Source organism: Coregonus clupeaformis, unplaced genomic scaffold (genome assembly GCF_020615455.1).
Source record: "Coregonus clupeaformis isolate EN_2021a unplaced genomic scaffold, ASM2061545v1 scaf0233, whole genome shotgun sequence".
NCBI lineage: Eukaryota > Metazoa > Chordata > Actinopteri > Salmoniformes > Salmonidae > Coregonus > Coregonus clupeaformis.
Genome location: NW_025533688.1, coordinates 353,754 through 369,232, shown reverse-complemented (window position 1 = coordinate 369,232; position 15,479 = coordinate 353,754). Strand labels below are relative to the sequence as shown.

At 45.0% G+C, this 15,479-nt stretch overlaps 1 protein-coding gene across 2 annotated transcripts in view; it reads right to left on the bottom strand.

Annotated features, from left to right (window-relative positions):
* grk4 (G protein-coupled receptor kinase 4) overlaps window positions 1-12,891 on the bottom strand; it is a 78,146-nt gene extending 65,255 nt beyond the window's left edge. For both annotated transcript variants that reach the window (XM_045214312.1, XM_045214311.1), the window contains exon 1: window positions 12,498-12,891. In XM_045214312.1, the coding sequence (XP_045070247.1) occupies window positions 12,498-12,549 (52 nt within the window). In that variant the 5' untranslated portion in view covers window positions 12,550-12,891. The remainder of the gene's footprint in view (window positions 1-12,497) is intronic.
* Between the last annotated feature and the right edge of the window lie 2,588 nt (window positions 12,892-15,479).

Genomic DNA, 15,479 nt, shown 5'->3' with positions numbered 1-15,479 from the left:
ACATATTGTGTTACCGCTTTGCATTCTCAATAACAACTTAACATTAAAAACAGTTATTGTGCTTGTGTTAAAAAAAAAAACTAAAATAAACTTTTGGGGCCACATTCTATTAGCATGTTGTTACGTAATACTTTTGGTAATTTTTTTGTACGCAAGAGGAATAGTGACTGTTCTTTTATTCCACTTACATAATAACTCCATTATTTACGCAATGACATTTCCGAATTCCTGTGCAATAACAAATGTTGCTACTGTAATAATCACAGTTATTATTGTATAAGAACCGGATGTCAAGAGTTACTGTAATTACCTTATGTCACTCATCAATGAACATATATTTCTTAGTCATTTTGAAGCCGCAAAAGTGTTCTAATCTAACGTTGAAGCGATTCCATGTCCCTCGTGTATTTTAATTATAGGCTATATTAAAGATTTCATATCTAATCCCGACCAAACCACGTGCTAATGATGATATATTTAGACTGATTCAACTGAACTGTTGTAGTTGATGGTTCTTCATCAAGTATTTGGCAGCCCGTCAAATAAATAGTTGTTTTTCAAATAACTTGCATACAGTGCCTTTGGGAAAGTATTCAGAACCCCTTGACTTCTTCTACATTTTGTTACGTTACAGCCTTATTCTAAAATGGATTCAATAATACAAATCCTCAGCAATCTACACACAATACACCATAATGACGAAGCGAGGACAGGTTTTTAGAGATGTGTGCGAATTTATTTAAAAAATATATATATATACTTTATCTACATAAGTATTACCAAGATTGAACTCTTTGGCCTGAATGCCAAGTGTCACGTCTGGAGGAAACCTGGCACCATCCCTACGGTGAAGCATGGTGGTGGCAGCATCATGCTGTGGGGATGTTTTTCAGCAGCAGGGACTGGGAGACTAGTCAGGATCGAGGGAAAGATGAACGGAGCAAAGTACAGAGAGATCCTTGATGAAAACCTGCTCCAGAGCGCTCAGGACCTTAGACTGGGGGCGAAGGTTCACCTTCCAACATGACAACGACCCTAAGCACACAGCCAAGACAACGCAGACGTGGCTTCGAGACAAGTCTCTGAGTGTCCTTGAGTGGCCCAGCCAGAGCCCGGACTTGAACCTGATCGAACATCTCTGGAGAGACCTGAAAATAGCTGTGCAGCGACGCTCCCCATCCAACCTGACAGAACTTGAGGATCTGCAGAGAAGAATGGGAGAAACTCCCCAAATACAGGTGTGCCAACCTTGCATATTAATTACTTAAAAATCATACAATGTGATTTTCTGGATTTTTGTTTTAGATTCCGCCTCTCACAGTTTAAGTGTACCTATGATAAAAAATGACAGACCTCTACATGCTTTGTAAGTAGGAAAACCTGCAAAATCGGCAGTGTATCAAATACTTGTTCTCCCCACTGTATCTGTGTGTGTATTCTTCATAAAGCATGACTAACTCCCGTCATGAGTCTTTGTTCAAACATACTTGTATTTATTTGGACTGGTGACTCATCTCGTGCGTGCATGTGTGTGTGTGTGTGTGTGTGTGTGTGTGTGTGTGTGTGTGTGTGTGTGTGTGTGTGTACATGAAGTCCACTGGCCACCTGCAACGATAGTACTGAGTCTCTGGCACAACAACTTTGTCATCCTCCGAACACTAACCTATATGTCTCAATGTAAAGGCTATGGGCAGAACACTAACCTATAGGTCTCAATGTAAAGGCATCTTCTTGCTCTCTCTTCTCTCCCCTTCTCTCTTCTCTCCCCTTCTCTCTCCTTCTCTCCCCTCTCCCCTCCTCTCTCTTCTCTCTCCTTCTCTCTTCTCTTCTCTCTCTCTCCCCTCCCCTTCTCTCTTCTCTCCCCTTCTCTCTTCTCTCCCCTTCTCTCTCCTTCTCTCTCCCCTTCTCTCTTCTCCTCTCTCTTCTCTCTCCTTCTCCCCTTCTCTCCCCTTCTCTCCTCTCCCCTCCTCTCTCTCCTTCTCTCTCTTTCCTTCTTCCTCCCTATTATTCCTCTATTGCTTCCTCTCTCCCCTCATTTCTTCACTCTATCCCCCTCTCTTCCTCTCTCCCCTCATTTCTTCACTCTATCCCCCTCTCTTCCTCTCTCCCCTCATTTCTTCACTCTATCCCCCTCTCTTCCTCTCTCCCCCTCATTTCTTCACTCTATCCCCCCTCTCTTCCTCCCTCCCCTCATTTCTTCACTCTATCCCCCTCTCTTCCTCTCTCCCCTCATTTCTTCACTCTATCCCCCCTCTCTTCCTCTCTCCCCTCATTTCTTCACTCTATCCCCCTCTCTTCCTCTCTCCCCTCATTTCTTCACTCTATCCCCCTCTCTTCCTCTCTCCCCTCATTTCTTCACTCTATCCCCCCCTCTTCCTCCCTCCCCTCATTTCTTCACTCTATCCCCCTCTCTTTCACAATCGTTCCTCCTCCCCTCGGTCTCCTTCACCTTCTCATCCCCCCCTCTCCTTGTTCTGCTCTCCTTCATTCCTGTCCCCCCGTCCCCCCTCTCCATGTTCTCTCCCTCCCTCCTTCTCTCCATCATACCATGTGTAATGGCCAGTCTCATGGAGGAACATGCTTCATGAACTAATGTAACTGTTACGACATTAAACACTACACAACATCCTGTACCATCAACACACACACACAACATACTGTACCATCAACACACACACACACAACATCCTGTACCATCAACACACACACACACACACACACACACACACACACACACACACATACACACACACACGCAGGCACATAAACACACACTCCAGAAGTTTTGCAAGCCCTTTCCCTGGCTCTCCCCTATCCATCTCTGAGTTCCCTATGATTCTATTAAATCTAACAAGGGCCAAGTCACACATGGTAGCCTATCCCCTATATAGAGCACTACTTGGTCAAAAGTAGTGCTCTATATAGGGAATAGGGTGCCATTTTGGATGTATCCAAAGACTTGTCTGAAAACGGACCCTTATTTTCACTTTATGTCCAGAGAGAGAGAGAGAGAGAGAGAGAGAGAGAGCTCATAACTGTCTCTACTGGAGGCTGTCTGTGTTCACTCTTCTTCCGATCCCTCCTCTCTGATCCCTTATTTCTTTCTGTTTAACAGACTGATGAATGAGCAGAAAACAACAGAGCTTCCTATATGCCTCTGTAGTGGCCATGAGGCCGGCTCATGGTCTCGTGATGGGGTAGCCCTGCCTGCGGTCTAACGGTCAAGACGTTGGTTTCTCCCGTGAGAGACCCGGGGTTCAGACACCTTCTCAGAAGTCTTCCCTCAGATAACACTATGTGACGTGGTCATGTTCATGAGGCACCAAAGGTAGAAAAACCATCTAAAACAGGGAGGGAACTTCCTGGACCTGTCCAATAAGAAACACTATTTTAAAACATTTCCCTTTCATTACCTAATGAACAGGACCCTGGTTGTGGTGTTAGCCTGCATTTTATTAGCTTTGCGGTCTCAGGCTGGCTAACACTCGTTGTCAATGTGTGTGTGTGTGTGTGTGTGTGTACAGCAGGGTGTTCCTGTGACTGACGCCTGTAAAACACACTGCTTTGTGACGGCTCCCTTAATGTGGTTCCCTTCCTACAGTTATTAGACCCACAAATGGGCTGTAACTGGGACAGATGTGTTGTATATGTAGCGTAAGCAGCTAGCACTAGCTCCAACCACATGTGTTGCGTATGTAGCTTTAACCGCTACCGCTAGCGCCAACACATCTGTTGCGTATTTAGCATTAGCGGCTACCGCTAGCTCCAACACATCTGTTGCGTATTTAGCATTAGCGGCTACCGCTAGCTCCAACACATCTGTTGCGTATTTAGCAGTAGCGGCTACCGCTAGCTCCAACCACATGTGTTGCGTATTTAGCATTAGCGGCTACCGCTAGCTCCAACACATCTGTTGAGTATTTAGCATTAGCGGCTACCGCTAGCTCCAACACATCTCTTTGCGTATTTAGCATTAGCGGCTACCGCTAGCTCCAACACATCCGTTTGCGTATTTAGCATTAGAGGCTACCGCTAGCTCGCGCCACAATGTGATGCGTATGTAGCATTAGCAGCTAGGCTAGCCTCTTGGCTGACTCGGGCTAAACGGGCATATTTTAACACTGTGTGAACATCACAAGGTTGGCTCTGCCAGTTGGCTTATTAAAAATGTTTTAAAGCCTATTTGTATGAGCAACCATCTTGGCATGCTGTTATTATACTGTACTGTATTTAAAGGGCCTGTGTAAGTCCCAAATGCCACTCTAGTCCCTACGTAGTGTACTACTTTCTGACCAGGGCCTATAGGAAGGGTGCCATTAGTGATGCACGCTGTTATTTATTTACAGGCCAAATATTTTTTTGAGATGTTGTAGTGAAGTGTTTTACAACATCACCCAGATGTGAAAACACACCAGCCACCTCCCCCCCCCCCCACCAAGCACTTCCCAGCCCCCTCCCCCTCCCCCACCAAGCACTTCCCAGACCCCTCCCCCGTCATGTCACAGAACTAGTACTACTTCAACACACACACAGGATGTATGTGATACTCCTGAGTCCAGTGTCTCGCACTCACCGTCTTGCCACTAGAGATCCTGTTCAAATCCAGGCTCTGCGCGCCCACCGATCTGCGGCCACATCCCATATCCGGCAGGTGTAGCTCGTTGATAGACATCTGCAGGGTTGTGGGTTCGATTCCACAGGGGGCCAGTATTAAAAAAAATATGTATTCACTAACTGTAAGTCGCTCTGGATAAGAGCGTCTGCTAAATGACTAAAATGTAAATGTAAAATATATGTGGATGTATACTATAATATTTTATTTAATATATGGATGATGAGGGCTACTAAACAGGCCTACCAGTGTTTCCCCTAGAATATTCTACAGGCAGGGCAGAAAGGTCCCTAAAGTAACATCCTGGTCCTCAGGCATTAGAAACGGTCAATAGAAATCAATAGAAAGCCATTTGAACTCTATTAGGCAGGGGGGCAACAGAGGTAGGCAGATACGAGCCATTGGAACCAGAATGAGCCATAGGAACCACAAGCTGAGGTCAAACAAGCGGCCATACATGACAATGGTTGAATCCCAAATGGCACCCTATATAGTGCACTGCTTTTGACCAGGGCCCATAGGACTTTGGTCAAAAGTAGTGCACTATATAGGGAATAGGGTGCCATGTAGTCTTGGGCATTATACCGTATATACCGTATACCGGGGGTATTTGGAAAAAGCCACAGGACAGTTTTTCAATTACCGTTGAAACAATTTTTTGAATGTTTTTTTTTTAATTCATTTGAACATATCTAGCTACTATTTAAGTAAATACCTGCAGTCAACTTGTGCAATACCTTAGGAGATAAAGAAGACGGTGTTCTTCATTTCACCTGTCACAGCATGTTTCATTGTGAAGCTTACCGGTGGTCCCCAGTCACATGGTGTTTGTTTACAAGCACACAACGACAAGAGACCGGAGCCTTGTGAGTCACTCACTGTTGTGCAGCCAGGTGATCTATAATATAATAATAATAATATGCCATTTAGCAGACGCTTTTATCCAAAGCGACTTACAGTCATGCGTGCATACATTTTTTGTGTATGGGTGGTCCCGATTAACCACTACCTTGCACAAGCGCCGTGCTCTACCAGCTGAGCTACAGAGGACCACGATCTAGTTACAGTATGGAATTCACAACTAAATGTTTGCCAGCTAGATATCTGCTAACTGTTAAGTTAAAATGTGATTAATGCTCTGCAGTTGTGCATTCGGTTTGCTAATTTAGTAACTAGTTAGCTTCTTTCAGTGGTTAGCTTTCTTCCAAAAATCAAGCTTCTCCTGGTAACAGCAGAGAATCCCCTCCTGGATCAAGAGCCTTGCTGTCTAATATTTGTTTTTTGTGCGTGCCGCAAACTGCGAGTAGCGTTTTTGGAGCTACTTGTATAGTTTAGGTCAGAGACTATAAAATGATCGTAATACGCTCGTTAGCATTTAGTTAGCATTCTCTATGGGATTTTACATGTACTTAGCATTGCTAACCGTCGGCTTAAAGAGCCTCAGTGGGGTTTCAAAAACAGCGCCCCCTTGTGTTTTGTATTTGTATTTATTAGGAATCCCCCATTAGTTCCTGCTAAGGCAGCAGCTGCTCTTCCTGGGGTCCAAACACATTAAGGCACTTTACATCATACATAAAACAAAAGATTAAACAGTACATCATGACATTATTACACCACTACATATCTACAATACAACATCTTTAATACCACCATATAACAATATGACAATGTACGTGTGTGTAGAGTGCGTGTGCTAGCGCATGTGTGCGTGTGCGTGTACCTGTGTGTGTCCCTTCCCAGTCCCCGCTGTTCCATAAGGTGTATTTTTACCAGTTTTTTTTAAATCTGATTCTACTGCTTGCATCAGTTACCTGATGTGGAATAAAGTTCCATGTAGTCATGGCTCTATGTAGTACTGTGCGCCTCCCATAGTCTGTTCTGGACTTGGGCACTGTGAAGAGACCTCTGGTGGCATGTCTTGTGGGCTATGCATGGGTGTCTGAGCTGTGTGCTAGTAGTTTAAAAACAGACAGCTCGGTACATTCAGCATGTCAACACTTCTTACAAAAACGTAAAAGTAGTGATGAAGTCAATCTCTCCTCCACTTTGAGCCATGAGAGATTGACATGCATGTCATTCATGTTAGCTCTCCGTGTACTTTTAAGGGCCGGCCGTGCTGCCCTGTTCTGAGCCAATTGTAATTTTCCTCTTTGTGCCACCTGACATATACACGACTGAACAGTAGTCCAGGTGCGACAAAACTAGGGCCTGTAGGACCTGCCTTGTTGATAGTGTTGTTAAGAAGGCAGAGCAGCACTTTATTATGGACAGACTTCTCCCCACATCTTAGCTACTTGTTGTATCAATATGTTTTCACCATGACAGTTTACAATCCAGGGTTACTCCAAGCAGTTTAGTCACCTCAACTTGCTCAATTTCCACATTATTCATTACAAGATTTAGTTGAGGGTTTAGGGTTTAGTGAATGAATAGGCAGTCGAGTAGCGCTTTATTATGGACAGTGCCAATATTACAGAATATCCCGGCACGGCAAAAGGTCGGTGTGAAAATCTGGACTCCACCCAAGCCGAGTGCCATATGGGAAGCAACCCACTATCTCACAGCTGAGAACAGCCCTGAAACCACTTCTCCTGGATGGTGTGGGTGGTTACTGTTGGAACCGTCAGTGCACTACGCACCCTTCACACGAGGGCACACCCCTGACACCTTGTGAGAGAACCTTGTGGTTGACTGGCTTGGGCGCATCCCAAACAGCACCCTATTTCCCTTTATAGAGCAGGGTCCAGGTCAAAAGTAGTGCACTAGATAGGGAATAGGGTGCGATTTCACACACACACACACACCCTTGTGAGAGAACATACCATGTGGTTGAATGTCAGTCGGTCAAGAATCTTCCTGTTTCACAGAAGGAGAAGACATCTAACCATATAAACTCAGCAAAAAAAAGAAACGTCCCTTTTTCAGGACCTTGTCTTTCAAAGATAATTCGTAAAAATTCAAATAACTTCACAGATCTTCATTGTAAAAGGGTTTAAACACTGTTTCCCATGCTTGTTCAATGAACCATAAACAATTAATGAACATGCACCTGTGGAACGGTCGTTAAGACACTAACATCTTACAGACGGTGGGCAATTAAGGTCACAGTTTTGAAAACTTAGGACACTAAAGAGGCCTTTCTACTGACTCTGAAAAACACCAAAAGAAAGATGCCCAGGGTCCCTGCTCATCTGCGTGAACGTGCCTTCGGCATGCTGCAAGGAGGCATGAGGACTGCAGATGTGGCCAGGGCAATAAATTGCAACGTCCGTACTGTGAGACGCCTAAGACAGCGCTACAGGGAGACAGGACGGACAGCTGATCGTCCTCGCAGTGGCAGACCACGTGTAACAACACCTGCACAGGATCGGTACATCCGAACATCACACCTGCAAGACAGGAACAGGATGACAACAACAACTGCCCGAGTTACACCAGGAACGCACAATCCCTCCATCAGTGCTCAGACTGTCCGCAATAGGCTGAGAGAGGCTGGACTGATAGCTTGTAGGCCTGTTGTAAGGCAGGTCCTCACCAGACATAACCAGCAACAACATCGCCTATGGGCACAAACCCACCGTCGCTGGACCAGACAGGACTGGCAAGAAGTGCTCTTCACTGACGAGTCACGGTTTTGTCTCACCAGGGGTGATGGTCGAATTCGCGTTTATCGTCGAAGGAATGAGCGTTACACCGAGGCCTGTACTCTGGATCGATTTGGAGGTGGAGGGTCCGTCATGGTCTGGGGCGGTGTGTCACAGCATCATCGGACTGAGCTTGTTGTCATTGCAGGCAATCTCAACGCTGTGCGTTACAGGGAAGACATCCTCCTCCCTCATGTGGTACCCTTCCTGCAGGCTCATCCTGACATGACCCTCCAGCATGACAATGCCACCAGTCATACTGCTCGTTCTGTGCGTGATTTCCTGCAAGACAGGAATGTCAGTGTTCTGCCATGGCCAGCGAAGAGCCCGGATCTCAATCCCATTGAGCATGTCTGGGACCTGTTGGATCGCAGGGTGAGGGCTAGGGCCATTCCCCCCAGAAATGTTTGGGAACTTGCAGGTGCCTTGGTGGAAGAGTGGGGTAACATCTCACCGCAAGAACTGGCAAATCTGATCCAGGCCATGAGGAGATGCACTGCAGTACTTAATGCAGCTGGTGGCCACACCAGATACTGACTGTTACTTTTGATTTTGACCCCCCCCTTTGTTCAGGGACACATTATTACATTTTTGTTAGTCTCGTATCTGTGGAACTTGTTCAGTTTATGTCTCAGTTGTTGAATCTTGTTATATTCATACAAATATTTACACATGTTAAGTTTGCTGAAAATAAAACGCAGTTGACAGTGAGAGGACGTTACTTTTTATGACTAAGTCATTACTGAGACTATTTCACATAAGGAGAAGACATCTAACCAGATACACTACATGACCAAAAGTATGTGGACACCTGCTTGTTGAACATCTCATTCCAAAATCATGGGCTTTAATATGGAGTTGTTCCCCCCTTTGCTGCTATAACAGCCTCCACTCTTCTGGGAAGGCTTTCCACTAGATGTTGGAACATTGCTGCGGGGGACTTGCTTCCATTCAGCCACAATGGCATTAGTGAGGTCGGAAACAGATGTTGGGCGATTAGGCCTGGCTCGCAGTGGGCATTCCAATTCATCCCAAAGGTGTTCGTTGGGGTTGAGGTCAGGGCTCTGTGCAGGCTCTATCAAGTTCTTCCACACCGATCTCGACAAACCATTTCTGTATGGACCTCGCTTTGTGCACAGGGCATTGCCATGCTGAAACAGGAAAGGGCCTTCCCCAAACTGTTGCAACAAAGTTGGAAGCACAGAATCGTCTAGAATGTCACTGTATGCTGTAGCGTTAAGATTTCCCTTCACTGGAACTAAGGGGCCTAGCCCGAACCATGAAAAACAGCCCCAGACCATTATTCCTCCTGCACCAAACTTTACAGTTGGCACTATGCATTGTGGCAGGTACCGTTCTCCTGGCATCTGCCAAGCCCATATTCTTCCGCCGGACAATGGCGGCGAGCTTTACACCACTCCAGCCGACGCTTGGCATTGCGCATGGTGATCTTAGGCTTGTGTGCGAGCTGCTCGGCCATGGAAACCCATTTCATGAAGCTCCCGACTAACAGTTATTGTGCTGACATTGCTTCCAGAGGCAGTTTGAAACTCTGTAGTAAGTGTTGCAACCGAGGACAGACTATTTTTACGCGCTGAGCGCTTCAGCACTCGGCGGTCCCTTTCTGTGAGCTTGTGTGGCCTACCACTTCCCGGATGAGCCGCTGTTGCTCCTAGACGTTTCCACTTCACAACAACAGCACTTACAGTTGATCGGGGCAGCTCTAGCAGGGCAGAAATTTTACAAACTGACTTGTTGGAAAGGTGGCATCCTATGACGGTGCCACGTTGAAAGTCACTGAGATTTTCAGTAAGGCCATTCTACTGCTAATCTACTGCTGTTTGTCTATTGGGAAGAAAATTCACCGCAGAACAACGCACCTGAATGCACTCATGACTCCTTTCTACGCGCACCAAAATTAAAGATCTGTTTCTCTGAATTACCTTGTGAAAGCCTAACACAGTAAGACTGTATTTTATAACTTAGCTAGTCATGTTGGCAATAGAACATGCTTTTCAAATCATGCCCACCTGACCCAGATTGCGATTTATAATGGAACCGTTTTCGGTATTGCGTAAAAAACAACGGCGGTCGGTAATCGTGTGATGGCGGGGATGCAGGGCGGTGTTCCAAACGAAACAACTACAAGTTCGCTATCTCTAGTTTATGAACGGCACAGCTAGGAGAGCTAAAAAAAAATCACCTTATAGTTGAAGACGCTTCTTTGAGTCATAAATGTGCATTGAAATTGCTTAGGAACTGTGCACACTTTGGAGAGGTGTGTGGCCACTTGGAGAGACCAGTTAGTCCTCTCACCCCCCTCCCTTTATTCTGTATTATGTTGCACCTCCCCCCACATTTTCCAGGAATATTCTCATTTGACTTAATGTATCCAAAGTATTTTCAGATTTCGTTATCAAAAAATGCGGTGAAAAGTACAGTAAATGTAAAATGCACATAAAATCAACAGTGTAATGTTTTGGATTCAGTCTTGTGTCAGGTGAACTGTTGTGTCCTAAACTTTGGTCTAATAACGTTCCTATAATCTCCAAACTGTTCCGTTTCAATTTGTACCATGTTTATCCTTTTCATATTTCTTCGGAAAGAAACATTTCAACGTAGCCCTATCCATATAGGCCAATTCCCAGGAGCGCAAAGGGTTAATAACATGAGGATACATTATAACAGCCATGTTCAGTAGGCCTGTGTGAACGCAACAAGATCTCACGGTTTGACCCATTTGACTTCAGATTCCGACGTTGATGTGGGTTGTGTATTGACGTTGACGAGGTAAAACTAGCATGAATGTTTCTGTATTCCGGCTTGCAGAGCGCAACACTATAGAATTCAGTGTATATGATAAACATATGCTAGGAGCCTACACACCCGTTCGTTGGTCAAATCAAAGATTATCATCAGGCTTGTTACAAATTCTGATGTTCGCGGTCCAAAAAATATTACGTTGTTGCACTTCTCTCTATGAAGATCTGTCGTTGACAATTCTCCAAAAAAATGGCGCGCACGTGATAAGAAACCATATTCATTCAATGTAACACCTAGGGCAAAAACAAAAACGTGCACAGAGTTTGGGAAACCCTGCCCTACGAGGTCCGGAGGCTGCTGGTTCCGTTCTACCTGATAGTTCATTTCACCAACCTGGTGTCCCAGGTCTAAATCTGTCCCTGATTAGAGGGGAACAAACTGAGGGGGGAAAAGCATCGGAACTGGCTTCGAGTTCCAGAGTTGAATTTGAAGGGCCCACCAGTATAAACACACATCTCTTCCTTTCTCTTCGAGTCAAACCTCACGACAAAAAGACAGCCAGACAGAACGGCATCAATCGACCACTTGTGGTATTATTCCGATATTTTTTTTGCCGTAGTCCTCACGCCTGCGGCTTGTGTTGGGCCCCTTCCCCAGACACAAACTTGGGGTACACTGTGTTCGATTTGGCCTCGTCGCTTTACCCAGGCCGGAGAAAGACCCAGAGCTGCCGGTCTCCACCTAGGGAAACACACGGGAGCGGGTCCCCTTCTCTTTGGCAGGGTGGCAATGCAGTGGCTTTAATATCTGCGTCAAATAATGTGACACACACAGGCTACATACATCTGAACCGCCAAGCAGGCATAAGATCCAGCGAAAGCCATATGCACTATATCGCCAACGTATCAAGTCGATAGCCTGCTCTGTCAGTCAATGGAATTGGAAACATAAGACTGCTACAGGATATTTCAAGACTGGAAGCCTTAACTACGAACACGATCTGCTGTTGCTACTAGCCTACCGCCATACCAACCGATCCGTTCAGATATTGTCATTAGAAACACGAATCCGATATCAAACGGTGATATAGCCTAATCGATTGTCGTTATTATTGACGCTGCGAAACTCAACACGATCGTTGTGTATAGATCAGGCCTGGATATTGCTGTGTATTATGTGACTAGAGTTACAATGATTAACATAGTAGGTAGGCTACAATTTAACACAACGCTATACGTTTCCCCTATAGTCAGCCAGTCAAGACGATGGGAAAACCACTGCGTAGGGGAGAGAAAGAGATCCTAGAGGGAGAGAGGGTCGAGAGAAAGAGCTGTGTAGAACACAATCCAAGGGATAGCCAAAAAAACTGAGCCTTGCTTTGTTATGATTACACCCCTTCTCCCTCTCTCTCTCTCGAAATGTTTCCCCCCCTCTAGAATAACCATGTCATGTCGTCGTTTCAGTACAATGTCTCTTACCTTCTCTCGCCTTCAGCAGCACCGTGTTTGCGACTATATTCTCTATCTCCATGGTAATGGTCAGTAAGCGTAAGATCCGTCTCCCATACAGACTAGGCAATACATTTCACTTCAACTGATAAAGATGAAGGTAGCGGCACCGATGATGATGATGGTGTATTCTGCAGCTGGCGCATAGCCTTCGCCTGTTCGGCTGGCTACCAGGTGGTGGGCTAGTAAGCTACTAGTTCTCCGACTCCCATCGTTTGATGTTTTCGGCTAAAACTCTCCACCTTTTAGGCTAAACAACGGCGGCTTACTACTGTAGTTAAAGCTATAACGCTTGTTAGCATTCAAAGCCTCTCCTGCTTCGTTTCTTTTCCTTCCTGCTCCGCGCTCGGCTTCGTTCCCTCCCCTCCCCAGAGGCGTCATGCTCATAGGGGGCACAGGGGCACGTGCCCCCTCAGATTTGTCCCCTATATATAAAAAATAAATAAAATAATTCCTGCGGCAATAGGAAATGTGAATTATTATGTGGATTTTTAATGAATGAACATTTTTGTTGGGGGTTGATACATTTTTCGTAAGGGAAAATCACATCTTACATCTTCAAGTACTTCAGAAGCCTTTTTAAACCTTAAATATACTACAAGGTTAAAATTTCTTGCATTGCAAGAAAGTCCTCCTGCAACAGGGTGATCACATTAAGATCCTACCTCTGTAGCGATTTTATGAAGTTGGCTTTAGCTAGCACAGATAGGTTCCCAATCTCCCAACCATGAAGACATTTCAGGATATCGATCACGTTAGAGTAGCGATCTTATCTAACTATCTTAGCTGGCATGCATGCTGGCAAGGTGGGTTGATTTTAGCAAAGCAAACAATTACTAAATGTACTGAATAAGACTCACATTCCTTTCAATCTTTTACCCAGGTTTGAGCAGAGATGCAGAGAAGCATATTTCATTTATTTTTATATATTTTTTTTAACCACCATTCAGGAGGATCCAGACAGCTCAAGAGGTTTGCTTAGATATGCAGAAAAATAATCATATATATTTTTTACAAAGAATTAAGCGTAATGATTATGGCTCTAGGTTGCAAGAAAAAGCAGATTCAGGTGTTTGGAAAAAATGAAAAATTCTCCAAACTTTCAGATGGGGGGCCCCCCCCGGACCACCCCCAGCCATCCTCACATACTGTACTTTGTGCCCCCTCAGATGTTCGGGGTGCGTGACGCCCCTGCCCCTCCCCTCACTCTCTCTCTGCCACCACCACCTCTCGCCTCCTAGTCCTCACAGCCGGCCGGCACAATACCAGAGGGAGAGTAGGAGGGGTCATCTTACTACACGGTCACAGTTCTGTGCACCACTCACGCACACACACACACACACACACACACACACACACACACACACACACACACACACACACACACACACACACACACACACACACACACACACACACACACACACACACACACACACACACACACACACACAGACACACACACACACACACACACACACACACACACACACACACACACACAGACACACACAGACACACACACACACACACACACACACACACAGACACACACACACACACACACACACATACACACACACGCATACACACACACACACACACACTCACATACTGCAGTGGGCCTACGCATGTTTATTATCTGGCCTCCTATAATGACACAACAGACACTAATATTTTTTTTTTTTAAAGATCCAATTTTGAACATGCAAATAATTGTAAATTGAAACCCACTGTATGGGGTGTGGTGTGTGTGTGTGTGTGTGTGTGTGTGTGTATGGGGTGTGGTGTGTGTGTGTGTGTGTGTGTGTGTGTATGGGGGTGTGGTGTGTGTGTGTGTGTCAGTAGGCCTCATCCGGTCTCTAGTCCAGGAAGCTACAATGTAACATTTACTTCCTTCTGATACTTCAACGGCGTTTTAACAACTTTCCAAGGCGGATCACACTGTGAGTGTGAGTGTGTGTGTGTGTGTGTGTGTGTGTGTGTGTGAGTGTGAGTGTGTGTGTGTGTGTGTGTGTGTGTGGAGTGTGTGTGTGTGTGTGTGTGTGTGTGTGTGTGTGTGTGTGTCTGTCTGTGTGAGTGTGTGTGTGTGTGTGTGTGTGTGTGTGTGTGTGTGAGTGTGTGTGTGTGTGTGTCTGTCTGTGTGAGTGTGAGTGTGTGTGTGTGTGTGTGTGTGTGTGTTATCGGCATTCAAAAGCGATGCAACATCTAACTTTAGAATACCACTGTATTGTCCCTTGGTTACAATAGAATACCACTTTAGTGTCCCTTGTTTACAATAGAATACCACTGTATTGTCCCTTGGTTACAATAGAATACCACTTTATTGTCCCTTGTTTACAATATAATACCACTTTATTGTCCCTTGGTTACAATAGAATACCACTTTAGTGTCCCTTGTTTACAATAGAATACCACTGTATTGTCCCTTGGTTACAATAGAATACCACTTTATTGTCCCTTGGTTACAATATAATACCACTTTATTGTCCCTTGGTTACAATAGAATACCACTTTATTGTCCCTTGGTTACAATATAATACCACTTTATTGTCCCTTGGTTACAATAGAATACCACTTTATTGTCCCTTGGTTACAATAGAATACCACTTTATTGTCCCTTGGTTACAATAGAATACCACTTTATTGTCCCTTGGTTACAATAGAATACCACTTTATTGTCCCTTGGTTACAATAGAATACCACTTTATTGTCCCTTGGTTACAATAGAATACCACTTTATTGTCCCTTGGTTACAATAGAATACCACTTTATTGTCCCTTGGTTACAATAGAATACCACTTTATTGTCCCTTGGTTACAATAGAATACCACTTTATTGTCCCTTGGTTACAATAGAATAACTCTTTATTAGAGGCCTCTGAGTGGTTGGTGTTCCTCTTACCCCACAATGTAGATGAAAAACAGCCCCAGACCATTATTCCTCCTCCAC